At 44.4% G+C, this 16,930-nt stretch overlaps 1 protein-coding gene across 5 annotated transcripts in view; it reads left to right on the top strand.

Annotated features, from left to right (window-relative positions):
• Positions 1-8,536: 8,536 nt before the first annotated feature.
• The window catches only part of RNF8 (ring finger protein 8), a 37,585-nt gene continuing 29,191 nt past the window's right edge, over positions 8,537-16,930 (top strand). For 3 of the 5 annotated variants that reach the window (XM_047795388.1, XM_047795385.1, XM_047795386.1), the window contains exon 1: positions 8,552-8,828. In XM_047795388.1, coding sequence (XP_047651344.1) covers positions 8,718-8,828 — 111 coding nt within the window. In that variant the 5' untranslated portion in view covers positions 8,552-8,717. Of the gene's footprint in view, positions 8,829-16,930 lie in introns of all 5 variants that reach the window. The other 2 variants (XM_047795387.1, XM_047795389.1) reach the window with 2 other exon arrangements.

The raw sequence follows: 16,930 nt of genomic DNA on the forward strand, positions 1-16,930 counted from the left end.
AACCAGCTATAATGGAAAAAAATAAAAATCATTTTAAAAAGGTGGGGGTGGTTCAGAAAGTTCCTGTTGTGGCTCTGCATGGGTTACAAACCCAAGTAATATCCATGAGGATGTGGGTTCAATCTCTGGCCTTACTCAGTGGGTTAAGGATCCAGTGTTGCTATGAGCTGTGGTGTAGGCCTGTAGCTGCAGTTCCTATTCATCCCCTAGCCCAGGAACTTCCATATGCTGCAGGTGTGACCATAAAAAGCAAAAAAAAAAAAAAAAAAGTTCAGATAGAGTTCCCTGTTGGCCTAGTGGCTAAAGATTTGATATTTTCGCTGCTGTGGCTCGGTTTCTATCCCTGGCCCAGGAACTTCCACATGCTGGGCACCACCAAAAAAAAGAGGTTCAGAGAGTTTCCTGGTTGGTGAACAGATCCATGTGGTGGGAGAGTTGTGCTCCCAGCTTCCTAGGGACCGGGTGCTCCTCCCATTAGGACCCTTCCAGACCTCTTTTTATGTACCTCATCATCTGACTGTTCGTTTTTAATAAGCCAGTAAATGTGTTTTGTTTCCCTGAGTTCTGTGAGCTAACACAGCACATTATCAGACCTGAACAAGGGCTATGGGAACCCCCAATTCGTAGCCGGTTGGTCAGAAGTAAAGGCAACAACCTGGCATCTGAAACAGGCTGTCTTGTGGGACTGAGCCCTTAGCCTTTGAGATCTCCACTAACTCCAGATTGTGTCAGAATTGAACTGTAGGGACACAGTTGGTGTCTGGAGAGTTAAGAGAATTAGTAGGTGTGAGAGTTCCCTGGTGGTGTAGCAGGTAAGGATCTGGCATTGTCACTGCTGTTGTGCAGGTTCAATCCCTGGCCCCAGAACTGCATATCATGGGCACAGCTAAAACAAAAGAATTGGTTCATGTGGAAAAAACCCACACACACTTGGTGTCAGAAGTAGAGTAGAAGGGAGCCGGGAGGAAGTGGGATGGACTGGGAGTTCTTTTAGGTTTCTCTCAGAGTTTTTGCTGACTCCGCCCACTGTGGAGCTCCCCTACTGGGGCCTACTCTCAGGTCAAAGCTATAAGAGAAAAAAAGGAAAAAATTTAGAGAAACTCACCCAATACAGATGGCTTCTTCAGGCTCCTTAATTTGCCTGTTTTTTCACTTTTCAGTGTTCTCAGACAGTTGTATTTTGTGCAGAATATTTAGTTGTAACTGGTGGCAGAGTACTGATATACTGATATGGGCTCATTTCATCTTATCTAGCACCAGAAGTCCTTCCAGCATTTAACCACAACCTACAGTAAAAAGAAAAAAAAAAGAAAAGAAAAAAATGGCATTCCCATTGTGGCTCAGTGGAAATGAATCCGACTAGTAGTCGTGAGGGTGTGGGTTTGATTCCTGGCCTCACTCAGTGGCTTAAGGATCTGGTGTTGCCGTGAGCTGTGGTGTAGGTCGCAGACGCAGCTCAGATCTGGCATTGCTGTGGCTGTGGCATAGGCCGGCAGCTACAGCTCCAATTGGACCCCTAGCCTGGGAACTTCCATATACTGTGGATGCAGCCCTAAAAAGCAGTAAAATAAAATAAAAAAATACATTTTACATTGAGACTCAGTACAAACATCCACAAAAATATGAGCAGCATTTCACAAACAACTTATCCTCATTATGTGTGATGGCCTCTGACCTACTCTGTTGTATTCCATTTTTAAAAATTGATGGTCAAGGAGCTCCCATAGTGGCTCAGTGGTTAACGAATCTGACTAGGAACCATGAGGTTGCAGGTTCAATCCCTGGCCTTGCTCTGTGGGTTAAGGATCTGGCGTTGCCATGAGCTGTGGTATAGTTTGCAGATGCGGCTCAGGTCCCGCGTTGCTGTGGCTCTGTCATAGGCTGGCAGCTATAGCTCCTATTAGACCCCTAGCCTGGGAACCTCCATATGCGGCAGGTGCGGCTCTAGAACAAGGCAAAAAGACAAAAAAAAATTGCTGGTCAAGACTCATAAAAGGAGTTCCCTCTGTGGCATCTCTGCAGTACCAGGTTGCAGATTGGATCCCTGACCTGGCACAGAGGCCTAAAAGATCCAGCATTGTCACAGCTCCTACACAGTTGTGTAGGTCACAACTGTGGCTCAGATCTGATCCCTGGTCCCAGAACTCCATATGCTGTGCGTGGCCAAAAAAGAAGAAAAAAAAAAAAGACTCATTACTGAGTGTTAACCTGAGTTTGAAAAAGACAGCTCTAAACATTATTAAGGAAGTGAGAGAGCTAAGGCTGCTGCTAACTGCAATAAATATAAGCACATTTCAGTAAGTCCTGAATAATAAAGGCTAGAGCTAATAGTACAATAAACTTGTGAGTCAAAAAATGTGATGAGAATTGCATAATAACCTTGGATTGTATAACTCAAGGTTCTCCAAGTGAGAAACAGTCCCCCTCTCAGCCATTTCCCCAACCTTGGATGAAGGTGAATTGAGTTGGGGATCCTTGTGATTTTTATAGTCTCAAAGTAGGCAACTCAGAGTGATATGGTTCAATTGTAAGTCACCCCAAGCCTTACTTTATATTAGGTGCTTGGTACCAAGTACTACTTGCAAAATTAACAGTCTGAAGCCAGCTGCACAGTGAGAGAACAAGGCAGTAATTAGTGATTCCTGATTCCCACTGCCTTCTTTCCCTCCCTGTTGTCTACCTCCTTCTCCCCTGCCCCCTGATTTTATTAAATCAGATGGGTAGTAAATATTTGAACCGGATACTGATCCTTGGCAAATTAAAGGATGTAGATGCTTAAAGAAGCAGCCAGGGCCCCAACCAAAAAGGAACAAGGTGGTTTCCTATGGCACTAATTTCAAGTACCTCCAAACCATCCACCTTAATTACTGATTACCGGTAACTCCAGGATGTTAGTAAACGTGATGACTCATAAGTACTTGCAAAATAATAAACCTGATTAAAGGTATCAGAAATATCTTACAACTCTATACTTGAAGCTGTATGTTTATATAAAGTAGCACTTAATGAACACGCCATCCCAAGCAGATGGTCCTCTTCTCCCTCCTCACCCACTTCTGGGTTTCTAAAACAGTTCCCTTTTATAGATAAGACATCTTTCCTTGATTCCTTCAGCATAGAGAAGAGATGGTGGGGGGATAAATGAGTAAGAAAACTGGTAGAATGAAAGTGAATGTGGAGGAGTTCCCTTGTGGTACAGTGGGTTAAGGATCTGGTGTCACTGCAGGGGCTCCAGTCGCTGTGGCACAGGTTCAATCCCTGGCCCAGGAACTTCCACATGCAGTGGGCAAGGCAAAGAGAGAAGGAAAGGAAGGAAGGGAGGGAGGAAGAGAAAGAGAGGGAGAGAGAAAGAAAGAGCTGTCAGCCCCCTCTCCAGCCCTGCCGCACCCCAGACACAAAGGCTGGATCACCCCATCTGGGATTTTAACTCCCTTCAGTTACCCTGAATTCCTCCAAGTCTAGGAGACCCACCTGTGCACTCATTGATCACCCCATCCAAGCATGACTAAATGGAGCAGTCTATAGAAAGACTGGCCTGTGATCTCAAGGTTAGAGAGTACTTAAGGGGAAACAGAGGGAGTTCCTATGGTGGCACAGCAGAAACAAATCCGACTAGGAACCATGAGGTTGCAGTGTTCGATCCCAGGCCTCGCTCAGTGGGTTAAGGATGAGGCGTTTGCCCTGAGCTGTGGTGCAGGTCGCTTGGAGCTGGGGTTGCTGTGGCTCTGGCATAGGTTGGTGGCTACAGCTCCAATTATATTCCTAGCCTGGGAACCTCCACATACCTCGGGTGCAGCCCTAAAAAGACAAAAAGAAAAAGAAAACGAAACACAGGACTTTGCTTGGGATGCTACATCAAGACCCCTTTCTTCTCTATCTTTCCAAAACAATAAAAAAGCCCCACCTCACCCTTACTGAACCTCACACATGCAAACCACGCTTCAAATGAATTGGCAAAGCTGTGCCCCCAGAATGGATCACCCCTTGCTCACAGAACTCTTTGGTTTAGAGAGTTTTTAAAAAGCCATCTTGCTTGGAGATGGATAATAAAACAGTCTAACGTTGATTGAAAAGGTTCCTACTTTATAACTCCACCAATTTAAAGAGAAGAAAACAATTTGTCTTCACGGCTGGACAAGGGAGCCTAGAAAACAAACAGGGAGATAAGAGTTTATACTGCAGAAGCTGACACTCCATTCTTCTACAACAGTAGCTAACAATTACTGGATACTTACAATATACCAAGTGTAACTATCTTTTTTTTTTCTTTTAGGGCCAAACCCTTGGCATGTGGAAGTTCCCAGGCTAAGGGTCGAATCGGAGCTACAGCTGTTGGCCTATGCCACAGCCACAGCAATGCGAGATCCAAGCCGTGTCTGAGACCTACACCACAGCTGACGGCAACCCCAGATCCTTAACCCACTGAGTGAGGCCAGGGATTGAACCAAGTCCTCATGGTCGGACTCGTTTCCACTGTGCCACAATGGGAACTCCCCCAAGCATAACTATCTTACAGGAATGAACCAAATCAACTCTCACAACAATCCTACAAGTTAAATGCTATCGTGACCCTCACCTTATAAATGGGGAAAGTGAGGCCTGGAGAGGTCAAGCAACTTGCTCATGGTCTCATATCTAGTAAGTTGCAGAGCTAGGATTCGAACTCAGGCAACTTAGCTCTAGACTTCTCATACCTCACTACTGTGCTGCAGTATCTTCTGGTTTACCACCGAATTTGAGTAGAGGCTGGCTTCCCACAAAAACCAAAGAGGAAGCAAAATGAGATCACTTATATTCCACCTTTTTATCCCACCTCTATTCCGGGGAGAGAAAAATGAAATGGGAGAGAAGTAGAAAAAGAGAAAGCTTTGTCATCGTCATCTTTTTGTTTTGTTTTGTTTCTTAGGTCTGCATCTGCACATATGGAAGTTTCCAGGCTAGAGGTCAAATCAGAGCTGCAGCTGCCAGCCTACTCCAGAGCCACAGCAATGCCAGATCCAAGCCGAATTTTTGACCTATACCACAGCTGATGGCAAAGTCGGATCCTTAACTCATTGAGCAAGGCCCGGAATCAAACCTGTATCCTCATGGAGACTAGTCAGGTTCTTAGCCTGCTGAGCCATGGAGCCACAACGGAAACTCCTCTGAATGAATTAATAGAAGGCTGTCCGCCAGCCAGGGACACTGTACTGAACAATTATGTGAGTAAGAAGTAAACCTCTATTGCGTCAAGCCACTGAAATTTGGGGTTTGAATGTGACAGCACCTAGCCTTACCCCTAGCTAGTATCTAAAGCAGACAACCAACAACTCTCCAAGGGTCCCCCTACACACACACTTCCTGTCCCAGTTCTTTATAGATGTGTAACAAAACTTGGTGGCTTAATGCAACCATGGTATTATACTCACAAACTCTGTGGGTCAGGAGCTCAGATGGGGCACAGCAGGAATGGTTTATATCTACTCCAGGGTGCCTGGGGCCTCAGCAGAAAGACTCAAAGGCTGGTATCATCCAGGAGCCCCTTTGTTCCTATGTCTGGCAGTTGATGCTGGGTGTTAGTTGGAACCTCAGGCTGTTGCCTATGTGGTTTCTCCACTTTCTCAAGGTGACCACTTTCTAAGAGCATCCCCCCAAAAACAGGTGGAAATTTTATCACTTTTAATGGCATAGCATCACTTCTGTTGGAGTCACACAACCACCCAGAGTCAAGGGAAGGAAATAGATACCATCTTGCAATGTGAGGCATGTCAGTGTTACATTGTGAAAGTATGTGGGATGGAGGATCTTTGCAATCATCTTGGAAAACAGTCTGCCACCCTTTCCCCTTGTGTTTCTCTCCTTTTCCCTTCTTGCCCTGTGTTTCCTCTTCTTATTGTTTTCCTTTCCTACTCCCAAGCCTCTCCTTTGCCAACCCTAACACTCCTCAGCTCTATTCAATTAACATTAATTGGGCAATGTAATGAGACAGGTGTTAGAGCCACAGGTCTAGGTAACATCCTGTTTTCCTGCTCTGTTGCCCTTCTATTTTTCCCTCTTGAGATGGGTATGAGGCAGAGTTTCTCAGCCTTCCCACTATTGGCATTTGGGACTGGATGATTCTTGGCAGGGGGCTATCTCGTGATTTGCAGGATGTTTTTCAGCATCCCTGGCTTTACTCACTGAATGCCAGTAACACCCCTGCCCTGTCATGACAATCAAAAATGTCCCCGGACCTTGCCAAAAGTCCTCTGGTGTTCAAAAATCACCCCCAGCTGAGAACCACATAAGGGAAGATATAGAGGCAGTGGAGCAATAAAATACCCAAATCTTAGAAGGCATTGATTCCAAACTATTTTGTTCATACACTCTTGGTATCAAAACAAAGTCTGAGCATACAGCCTGGTATATGAATTTTTATTGATGCGTATGTCTAAAATGTCTGGAAGCAGTAACATCCCAGTAGCAATAAGCACACCCAGTGCCCAGATCTTGATTTCTAATGCCACTTTCTAATAAAAGGAACTAGGCTCCTTAGAGAAATGGCTCATACTAGGTCTAGAGCATCTCATGCTAGAAAGTTAGGAAGTGCTCACTAAAACATAATGATGGGAGTGTATGTCAAAGGGACATACCTGAAAGAGCTCTCAACAGGCAAAGAAGGAACACTTTGAGCATCAAAATAAAGTGGTATTGGGTTATAGCACAAAGTATACAGAAGTTATTTATGAGTTCATAGTGATATAATAAATGACTCCATTAATCAACGGGGAGAAGAGACAAATTTCTCGTGCAGAAGAATTCCAAGTCATGTATATAGAAACCATACTTTTAAGGAACTCCTTATGTGTGGGTTGTGCAGTACCTTCCTTCCAAAAGGCACAGTACAGAAAAGGGGGGAAAGAGTAACTTTATAGTAGAGAAACCTGACAAACACCACCTCAGCAGGGTTATCAAGATTAATGTCAGTAGTGATAATTCACATTGATAGCTTGTAACCTTAATGTGGCACTAGAATAGCACTCGACCTCTGTGGTCTTCTTCCCAACACCTACAAGCCCGTCTAATCATGAGAAAAATATCAGCTAGATCCCAGTTAAGGAATATTCTACAAAATACCTGGCTCGTATTCCTTCAAATTGTCAAGGTCATCAAAAACAAGGGAAGTCCAAGAAACTGTCACAGCCCACAAGAGCTTAGGGAGACATGCCAACTAAATGTCAGGATGGCCTTACGTGTACTTGCTGATCCGGGACAAAACACTAAGGTGGGATGAAAGCATAGCAGTCACCCTTCCAAAGGTTAGGGAAGCATCTCCGTGAATGCAGGTAAGCCTCCACCAATTTTCCTGACCCTCTGTGACATTAAAGGCTGAAATTTCTTTTCTTTTTTTCAGCCTGCCTGTAGCATGCGGAAGTTCCCTGGCTAGGGATCATCAAACCCACGCCACAGCAGTGACCCAGGCCACCGCAGTGACAATGCCAGATCCTTAACTGGTTGTGCCACAGGGGAACTACTGTCCCTCTTTTCTCATCATCTCTAAAGTAGGAATTATAATTGTAACCACCATCGTCATATCTTTTGTGAGAAGCAAGTAAAATAAATTATGCAGGGTGCTTGGTCAAGTCCTTAGTTCTCAATAAACATCAGCCACTTATTATTGCACTTTGTATGATTCATTTAATATACATTTTTTTTCTCTTGACAGAGTTTAAGAAAACTGTGAACCAGGTGTTGGAAAATCAAAACGACCAAAGGGGGCATTGAGTGATTACAGAGGTAGTTACTACAGGGAGCAGCTACCAGATTATTCTGGAGAATCAAAGGAAAGAATCTGAGTTTGCTGTTTTTTCATTTTTTTAATTTACAGCTTTATTGAGGATAACTTACACACCATAAAATTCATTGGAAGTGTATGCTTCAAAGGACTTTTTAGTAAATATATACAGCTGTGCAATCATTACCATAATCTAATTTCATTTTCACTTTTTTAATTGAAATGCAATTGACATACAATATTATGTTCCAGTGTACATCAGAAAGCAGTTTTAGAACATTTTTATCACCTCTGAAAATTCCCTCAACTCCATTTGCATTCGACACCCCCCCTCCCCCTCTTCCACACCTGGCCCCAGGTTAACACTGCTCTCTGCTTGGCAAGACTTGTCTAGTACAGTGTAAGTTAAAAAAATTCGGCAATAAAAGATCGTGCAAACGAGATGCTATTTAGAAACAGGCTTCACGGATTTAAAAATGATCACAAGTTAAAAGTTGTTTATAATTTCAAATAACATAGAAAGCATCATAAAGCAAAAATTTTAAAAGCGAGAAGAAAGGTTAGAAGAGGCTCCAGTTTGAGGTAGCTAGAACTGAGGCTGGGGCGCTACAAAGGGAGAGTAAGGTGTCACATGGGAGCTTCAGAGTGTAGCGCACACCAGTACCGGACCTGAGGCTACACCACCCTCACCTGGGCCAACCCGCCCCAGCCCTAGTCTCGCGCAGGCGTAGTGACTCCGGCTTGTCTGCGGGGAGCGGGCTGGGGGCGGAGCCCGAACGAGCGTTTGCATCGATCGCGAGCTCCTAGCGATTGCTTCTGTCTGTAGTATTAGTATGGCGTCCGCGAGAAAGCGGAGAGGCGGCGGGAACTCGGGTCGGGGTCTTGCTCTGTGCTGACAGCAACCTCGCTCTGTGCTGACAGCAACCTCGCTCTGTACTGACAGCAACCCAGGGCCGAGTGGGCTATGGGGGAGCCCGGCTCCCTGGTCACGGGAGGCCGCGCCGGTGACCGGAGCTGGTGCTTGCGGCGGGTAGGGATGAACGCCGAGTGGCTGCTGCTGGAGGACGGAAAAGAGGTGAGGGGGAGGGGTCCTATTGATGCGAGCGAAGGGGGTTGGAGGAGGTGGGGCAGGAGGGAGGCCAGGCGTCCCGACAGGGCAAGGTAGGGATGAATGGGAAAGAGGAGGTGGGAGAGGAAGAGGAGAGAGCGGTGAAGGCTGGGTCCTGGAGGAGGGAAAACAGAAAGGAGTCTGGTGCGAGCTGTTGGGGTGTCTGAGGTGGGGGGTGTCAGGGGAAGTAGGACAGCCTGGGAGAAAAGATGGCCACTTCCGGAGCGGCCTAAGCCGGAGGGAAGAGCTAGGACCGATGTCCGGGTTGCGAAAAGAAGCCTGGAAGAGGGGCCGAAGGAGAGGTGGCCGTAGGGGTGGCCCAGAACCTGAGGACTTCTGGGGTTTTGTGGGGGAAGGAGGCGACTAGGTTGATGGGTTAGGGGTCTGGGACCTGTTGGGGTCGCACGGTGCTCTGCAGCCCCCTGCCAGGGAGGCGGAGCTGCCCCAACTTAGGAGTCAGAATGGCCCACGGTCGGGGGAGGGGGGAAACAGCCGCTGAGAGAGTGAACTTTTTCAAGTTTCTTTTAAAAAAGATTTCAAGTTTGAGTCGGGTCCCTTAAAATACTCAGACTATAACGTTAAAATGGCTTCTGTCTTTCCAACTCTGGAGGAAAATTGGCGCTTTGGTGTGGGCCACAATTACCCTGATTCTGGGTACTGCCCATTGGCATTCTCTGAGATGGGTTGGGGTAGGTAGGGCTTCAGAAATATAATAATTCTCTCTAAATGGCTGCTTACAATGTTCTCTAATGGAATCATAAATGCAAAATTTTCCTTCTTTTTTGTTTTTTAGGGCCAAACCCACAGCATATGGAGGTTCCCAGGCTAGGGATCAAATTGGAGCTACAGCTGCCGGCCTACCCACAGCCACAGCAACCCAGGATCCTAGCAGCGCTGCGACCTACGCCACAGCTCAGGACAACACCAGATCTCCACCCCACTGAGCAACGCCAGGTATTGAGCTCTTGTCCTCATGGATACTAATGAGATTCATTTCTGCTCTGCCACAACGGGAACTCGCCAAAACATAAATTTTAAAGAGGGTAGATTTGGCATGGTTTCAGTTCAGGGCTGCTAGACTAGGGTAATGGTTCTGGAGAAGGTGATGTTAGAGAGAAGGGGAGTAGAGAGAGTGCAGTCAGCTAGATCAGAGATCAGCTTGTAGTGATGGGAACCATTTGGGTTTGGGAAATGATATTTGTGGAAAATAAGTCTTTTGATTATAATGTATGTTTAAGTAGATTTTTCCTCTAAGTTACACAGTCACAATTCAGTTTCCCAGGTATTTATTGAGCACTTACATTGTATAGTGTACTATGAGAGGGACAAATCATAATGACTTCTGCTCCCCAAGAGTTTATTGCATGAATGGGGAAAGAGGATTTTTATACACTGAAGCCATTTGAGAATATCCATGCAGACTGTTATCAAGTGCCAGGATATGGATTGTTTAGTACTATCCTAAGAACAGTGGTTCCTTAAGTCAGAGGAGAGATTCGGGTCCAGCCTTAAATGTTGCTAGATTATAAAGGGTCACTTGTATGCTATGAATTAAAGACACCAGGAAGATACCTCTGTCCCCCAAATCTCTCTTCTGTGCTGGTATCAGTGCCTAAAAGTCCACTTTTTAAACTTGAGCATTGCCTTGCATGGCTCTTTTCAAAAGCATATGCTTTTGGGAAGTTTAATAAATGAAGGTACTAACATCTGAATAATAATGACTATACCTGGAGTTCCTTTTGTGGCTCAATGGTTAATGAACTCGACTAGGATCCATGAAGATGCAGGTTCAATCCCTGGCCTTGCTCAGCGAGTTAAGGATCTGGTGTTGCCGTGAGCTGTGGTGTAGACCAGCAGCTGTAGCTCTGATTCGACCCCTAGCTTGGGAACCTCCATATGCCACGTGTGTGGCCCTAAAAAGCAAAAAAAAAAAAAAAAGCAACTACACCTTATTTTGTATAAGGTTTGGGCTTTCATATACATTACCTGATCTGAGTCCTGCACGTGTACCGCCCTCACACACAACCCTGTAAGGAACTTAGTGATCATGTCAGTTCACTCAGATTTAGTTGCTGTGCATTAATTCATTACTTCTGAAAAGCTTGGTAGCACTGGGAGTCTTGGGGAGGGGCCAGGCAGAAAGATTTAAAGCCCCTGCAGGAAGGGCAAGAGGACCCATAAAGTACTCGTACACATTTTAAACTATTGGATAAATTTGTGAGGCCACCTCTGTGGGGAGAGAGCCATACAAACCAGAGTGAATGGTGAAGGCACAGTGGGAAGACTGGCTTGCCTTTGAGCCCAGGTGGAGGAGAGGCCTGCCAGGTTTGGCCGTCTGCAAGGTGGGGTCTTAGGAAGTAGTTGGAGCATGGCCTGCAGTGTGTATGAAGAGAGGCCTGCGTCAAAGCCAAGAGAGGAAGTCTTACTCTAATGGACCCCAAACCTGAGCACAGGCTGGTGTTTACAAGATTTGAGGAAGTGTGCTGATATCATCTAGTCACAACAGCAGAGTAAGGCCAGTTTCTTGCCTTCTCAGTTCCCTTTAAAGTCTCAGATAATAAAATTGTTCTCGTTTCACTGAAGGGAATACTGTGGTAAATTGTCTCTGCCTGAATGGATGTCTTTAAAGTTTTTAAACCAGTCTAGAGAGTTTGGTAGAAAAACAATTTGATTTATTGCAAATTAGCTAGTGCCCAGGTCCTATAAGTATCTAGGCCTTTGGGGAAAACCATAGTACCTTCATTTTTCTCTTTCTTCTTTTGTGTTTGGTTTTTATGAAGAGCTCTGCCCTGGAGGGTTGGAAAAAGGGAAAGGATGGTTCAAGAGGATTTGTTGGTCACTTGGGAAAGAGCAGAGCAGTGGTGCCAGGGAGGAAAGTGTTAGTAAAGGTAGGTGAGGACAAGATGGTCTTGTAGACCAACCACGTCGGGAGGCGCAAAGCTGTGTAAACTTTTAAATGGAAGCACCTCTAGCTGTGAGTTGGCACTTTGTTGGCACTCAGTTCCCATGGAAAATCTAGTTTTATGTTATGAATGGGGCTGGGATATTTAGATAAGCCCACACAGACTCTAAGCAGACTCTAACCAGGGTGTAGGTGAAGTATCAATAGTTTCAGGGTAGAAGTTCCCTTCGTGGCTCAGCCGTTAAGGAACCCGACTATGATCCATGAGGACGAGGGTTCCATCCCTGGCCTCGCTCAATGGGTTAAGGATCTGGTGTTACTGTGAGCTGTGGTGTAGGCTGGCAGCTACAGCTCCAGTTTGAAATTTGACTCCTAGCCTGGGAACCTCTATGTGCTGTGGGTGCAGCCATAAAAAGCAAAAAACAAAACAAAACAAAAAGCAAAAAAAGTTTCAAGGTAAATTCTAGGACCAGACAGTAAAAGGAAGGATTTAAAAAGTGTGTTTCTTTCTTTTCCTGGATTCAGAGTTCATAGGAGGCACTTTCAGAAAAAGGCACTCATTTCCGTTTTTTGTACTAGTTTGTCCAGGCTACCCACAATGGCAGTCTGGCTGTCTCCCCTCAAGTCTGTTTTTGTTTTTGTTTTGGTCATAGTTTGCAGCAATGTGGGATCTTAGTTCCCACACCAGGGATTGAACCTGGGCCACAGCAGTGAAAGCACCAAGTCCTAACCATTAGACCACAAGAGTATTCCCCTCAAGTATTAAAATGGAATATTGAATCCTTCCTTATTAGAAATAAAGCTACCTACATGGAAATTCTTACTGAATATGGATGACAGATAAACCCTTAAACATTTCATTTTTAAAGGATATGTGTGTTGGGAGTTCCCATTGTGGCCAAGTGGAAATGAATCTGACTAGCATCCATGAGGATGCGGATTCGATCCCTGGCCTCATTCAGTGGCTTGGGGATCTGCTGGGAGCTGTGATGTAGGTCAAAGATGTGGCTCGAATCCATTGTTGCTGTGGCTGTGGTGTAGGCCAGTAGATAATAGCTCCCATTCGACCCCTAGTCTGGGAACCTCCATATACCATGGGTGTGGCCCTAAAAAAAGGAAAAAAAAAAAAGATATATGTGTTAATTTGGTAGAACTTTTATAATTAATGGAATTTCTGGCAAACTGTTAAAGCATTGAAAAACTTCAAACTCAGGGTTTTGATGGGGGCCACTACAACATTTTAAAGGCAAACAAATAGGATTGTAAGGTTCCTGACTGCTGCTTCATGGTTTCCAGTGGTAATAACCCATTTTCCAACTTCTGACTGAAATATGCCCATCCTAGAATCTGGGAGGACTCATAAGCAAAATCTCTTTTTTCTTCCATTTATTCACACATATTTGCTGAGCACAGAGAGCCTCAGAAGAGTACGGAAATACAGATAAGCTCCCTGCTCATGAAATTTATAGTCTAAATGTAAGTTTAGAGGAATAAATAAATGTATACAAAAATAAATGAAACAAGCAAGGTAATTTTATTTTATTTTTTAACTATTCAATTTTTTATTATAGTTGACTTACAGTGTTCTGTCAGTTTTTGCTGTATAGCATAGTGACCCAGTTATACATATGTATATATGTTCTTTTTCTCATATTATCCTCCATCATATTTTATCATAGGTAATTGGATATAGTTCCTTGTGCTGTTCAGCAGGACCTCATTGCTTATCCTCTCCAAATGCAATAGTTTACTAATACCAAACTCCCAATCCATCCCACTCCCTTCCGCTCCCCCTAGGCAACCATAAGTCTATTCTCTATGTCCATTAGTTTGTTTCTTTTCTGTAGATAGGTTCATTTGTGCCATATATTAGATTCCAGATATAAGTGATATCATACGGTATTTGTCTCTTTATGACTTACTTCACTTAGCATGAGAATCTTTAGTCCTATCCATGTTGCTGCTCTTGGCATTGTTTTGTTCTTTTTTATGGCTGAGTAGTATTCCTTTGTATATATGTACCACATCTTAATCCATTCATCTATTGATGGACATTTAGGTTGTTTCCATGTCTTGGCTATTGTGAATAGTGCTACAATGAACACAGGGGTGCATGTATCTTTTCGAATGAATGTTTTGTGGGATATATGCTTAGGAGTGGAATTGTTGGATCATATGATAGTTCTATATTTAGTTTTCTCAGGTACTGCCATACTGTTTTCCAGTTTACACTCCCACCCACATGTAGGAGGGTTTCCTTTTCTCCACACCCTCTCCAGCATTTGTTATTTATTTATTTATTGTCTTTTTCTAGGGTAGCACCCATGGCATATGGAGGTTCCCAGGCAAGGGGTCTAGTTGGAGCTGAAGCCACCGGCCTACTCCTGAGCCACAGCAACTTGGAATCTGAGCCACATCTGCGACCTACACCACAGCTCACGGCAACACCAGATCCTTAACCCACTGAGCGAGGCCAGGGATCGAACCCGAAACCTCATGGTTCCTAGTCAGATTCGTTAACCACAGAGCCACGATGGGAACTCCCAGCATTTGTTATTTGTAGTCTTATTAATGATGGCCATTCTGACCAGTGTGAGGTGGTACCTCATTGTAGTTTTAATATGCATTTCTCTAATAGTTAGTGATGTTGAGCATTTGTTCATGTGCCATCTGCATGTCTTCTTTGGAAAATAGAAAAGTCTATTTAGGTCTTCTGCCCATGTTTCAATTGGGTTGTTTTTTTGCTCTTGAGTTGTAAGCAAGATAATTTTAGGTTGTGGTAAGTACATGCTAATAACATGAAAGAAAGCAGTGGTGGGGGAGGGAGCAGACAGCAGCTTTAGACAGAGTAATCAGCATAGGCCTCTGAGGAGCTGAAGCGTGAAAGATGAAAAGGAGCCTCTGTAGATGACAGAGAAATGTTCTAATCAGAGGGGACAGGTGAAAATGCCCTTAGGCAGCAGTGACTGTTTCTGCTGATGATGTGCGATAAGACTAAAGAGGTAGAAGGGTTAGGGCATGAAGGGCCTCAGAGGCTGTGGAAGGAAGTTTGGATTATTAGAAAATTTTAAGAAGGGAAATGATCAGGTTTAGTTTTTACATTACACCCCAGCTACTGTGTGAAGAATGGAGGCTAGCACAGGAGTAGAAATAGTGTTACTGGAGGAAGAAGTGTTGTTTGGATTAAGCTAGGAGCCACTGAGAGAGAGAGGGAGAGGGAAAGAGAGAGAGAAGTGAATAGATTTAGGACATATTTGAATTACAGCCAGTAGATTTTGCTGATGATTTGAATGTGGGCATGAGGGACAGAGAGCAAATCAAAGATGGCTCCTGGGTTTTGGGCTAAGCAGTAGGTTGGATGGTGGTGTCAGTTGCTGGGATGAGAGTTTATGGGGAGGAATAGATTGGAGCAGCGAGTCGTTCATAGTGGTCTTTAAGAGACTAAGGAGGACAGGCATGATTCTGAAAGATTTTCAAGAGGAACAAAAAGGGCAGCTTTTAGAAAACTACAGACATTTGGCTTAGTGTTCCCAGGTAAGGTCTGGATATGGGTCATTTAAGAGGGGCTTGTGCAGCAAGAAGAATAAGCAGGGGATTCTGCAAGCTGGATCCCGGAAGAATTTCATTTCCTTCCTTGACAGGGTTGTCATGAACTAGATTGGTTCGTCAGCAAAGCATGATGGATGTGAATTGGGTCATCTTTGCAACCTTTTCCAAAGGCTCTCATGATGTTCTTGTGGGTAAGATGGAAAATACAGACTTTTCCATCTTTTGATTGGATTATAACTGGTTGAAAGTATACCCAGATTGTGTGTTAGAATGTTGGTTTTTGTGTGTGTGTATTTTTAGGGTTGCACCTGTGGCATATGGAAGTTCCCAGGCTAGGGTGTCAAATCTGAGCTGTAGCTGCTGGCCTACACCTCAGCCATGGCAAAGTGGGATCCAAGCTGCATCTGCAACCTACACCACGGCCACGCCGAATCCTTTAACCCACTGAGCAAGGCCAAGGCTCGAACTTGCATCCTCATGGATGCTAGTTGGGTTCAGTATCACTGAGCCACCATGGGAACGCCCTTAATTGTTGAATTTTTTTTTTTGTATTTTTAGGGTAGAATATTTGCTAGGCTTTCCTGAGAGCTTTGCCTTTGGCTACAACCTGTTTTAATCTTCTTAATCTGTGTCCTGAATGAAAGTACAGAAGGCATCATATCAATTTGGTGGGTGACTTAAAGCCAGAACGGATATTGAGTGTGTCTGATAGCAGATTAAAAATTCAGAAAGGGAGTTCCCGTCGTGGCACAGTGGTTAACAAATCCGACTAGGAACCATGAGGTTGCGGGTTCGGTTCCTGCCCTTGCTCAGTGGGTTAACGATCTGGCGTTGCCGTGAGCTGTGGTGTAGGTTGCAGACGCGTCTCGGATCCTGCGTTGCTGTGGCTCTGGCGTAGGCTGGCAGCTACAGCTCCAATTGGACCCCTAGCCTGGGAACCTCCATATGCCGCAGGAGCAGCCCAAAGAAATAGCAAAAAAAAAAAAAAAAATTCAGAAAGGTCTTGACAAGCTCATGATAGGCTGAACTAACAAGATGACATTTAATAGGAATCAATGTAAGGTCCTGCACTTGAATCCACATTTGCCAGTTAGTCTAGGACAGAAAAGACATGACTTAGCATAGGAATTCTTTGGAGGGTTAGTCCAAGAAATTTAATCATTCCTAAGCCTAAGGGTACGCTGGCAGTGTGATAGATCTACTGTGAAAGCTAATGTTATTTATATTCTCCACTGATAATATCTAGAACTGGGAAAGTTATACTTGTATTCGACTACATAATAAAAAATTAAGTTTGTTTTTCTTGATATGACATCTAGGAATAACACCAAAAATCTCTTCACAGACCTATTAAAATGGCAAGAAGACTCAAACCTATGACATGGAGTTATGTCGAAGTAATGGGAACATAGGGCCAAGAAAAGGGAAGATTCCATAGACGCACTATAGCTCTCATGTGAAGGGGAACTGGAGATTTTCTGGTTGTAGCCAGGGCAGAGCTTGGGCCAGTGGATGGAAATTATAGGGAGAAAGATTCCAAGTCAGAGCCATTAAAAAGTTGGCGGGACTGTCTTGTATCGTAGCTATAGTTCTTGGCAGTGTAGAAGACTAGTTAATG

The sequence above is a fragment of the Phacochoerus africanus genome, chromosome 9, assembly GCF_016906955.1.
Source record: "Phacochoerus africanus isolate WHEZ1 chromosome 9, ROS_Pafr_v1, whole genome shotgun sequence".
Classification (NCBI taxonomy): Eukaryota; Metazoa; Chordata; class Mammalia; order Artiodactyla; family Suidae; genus Phacochoerus; species Phacochoerus africanus.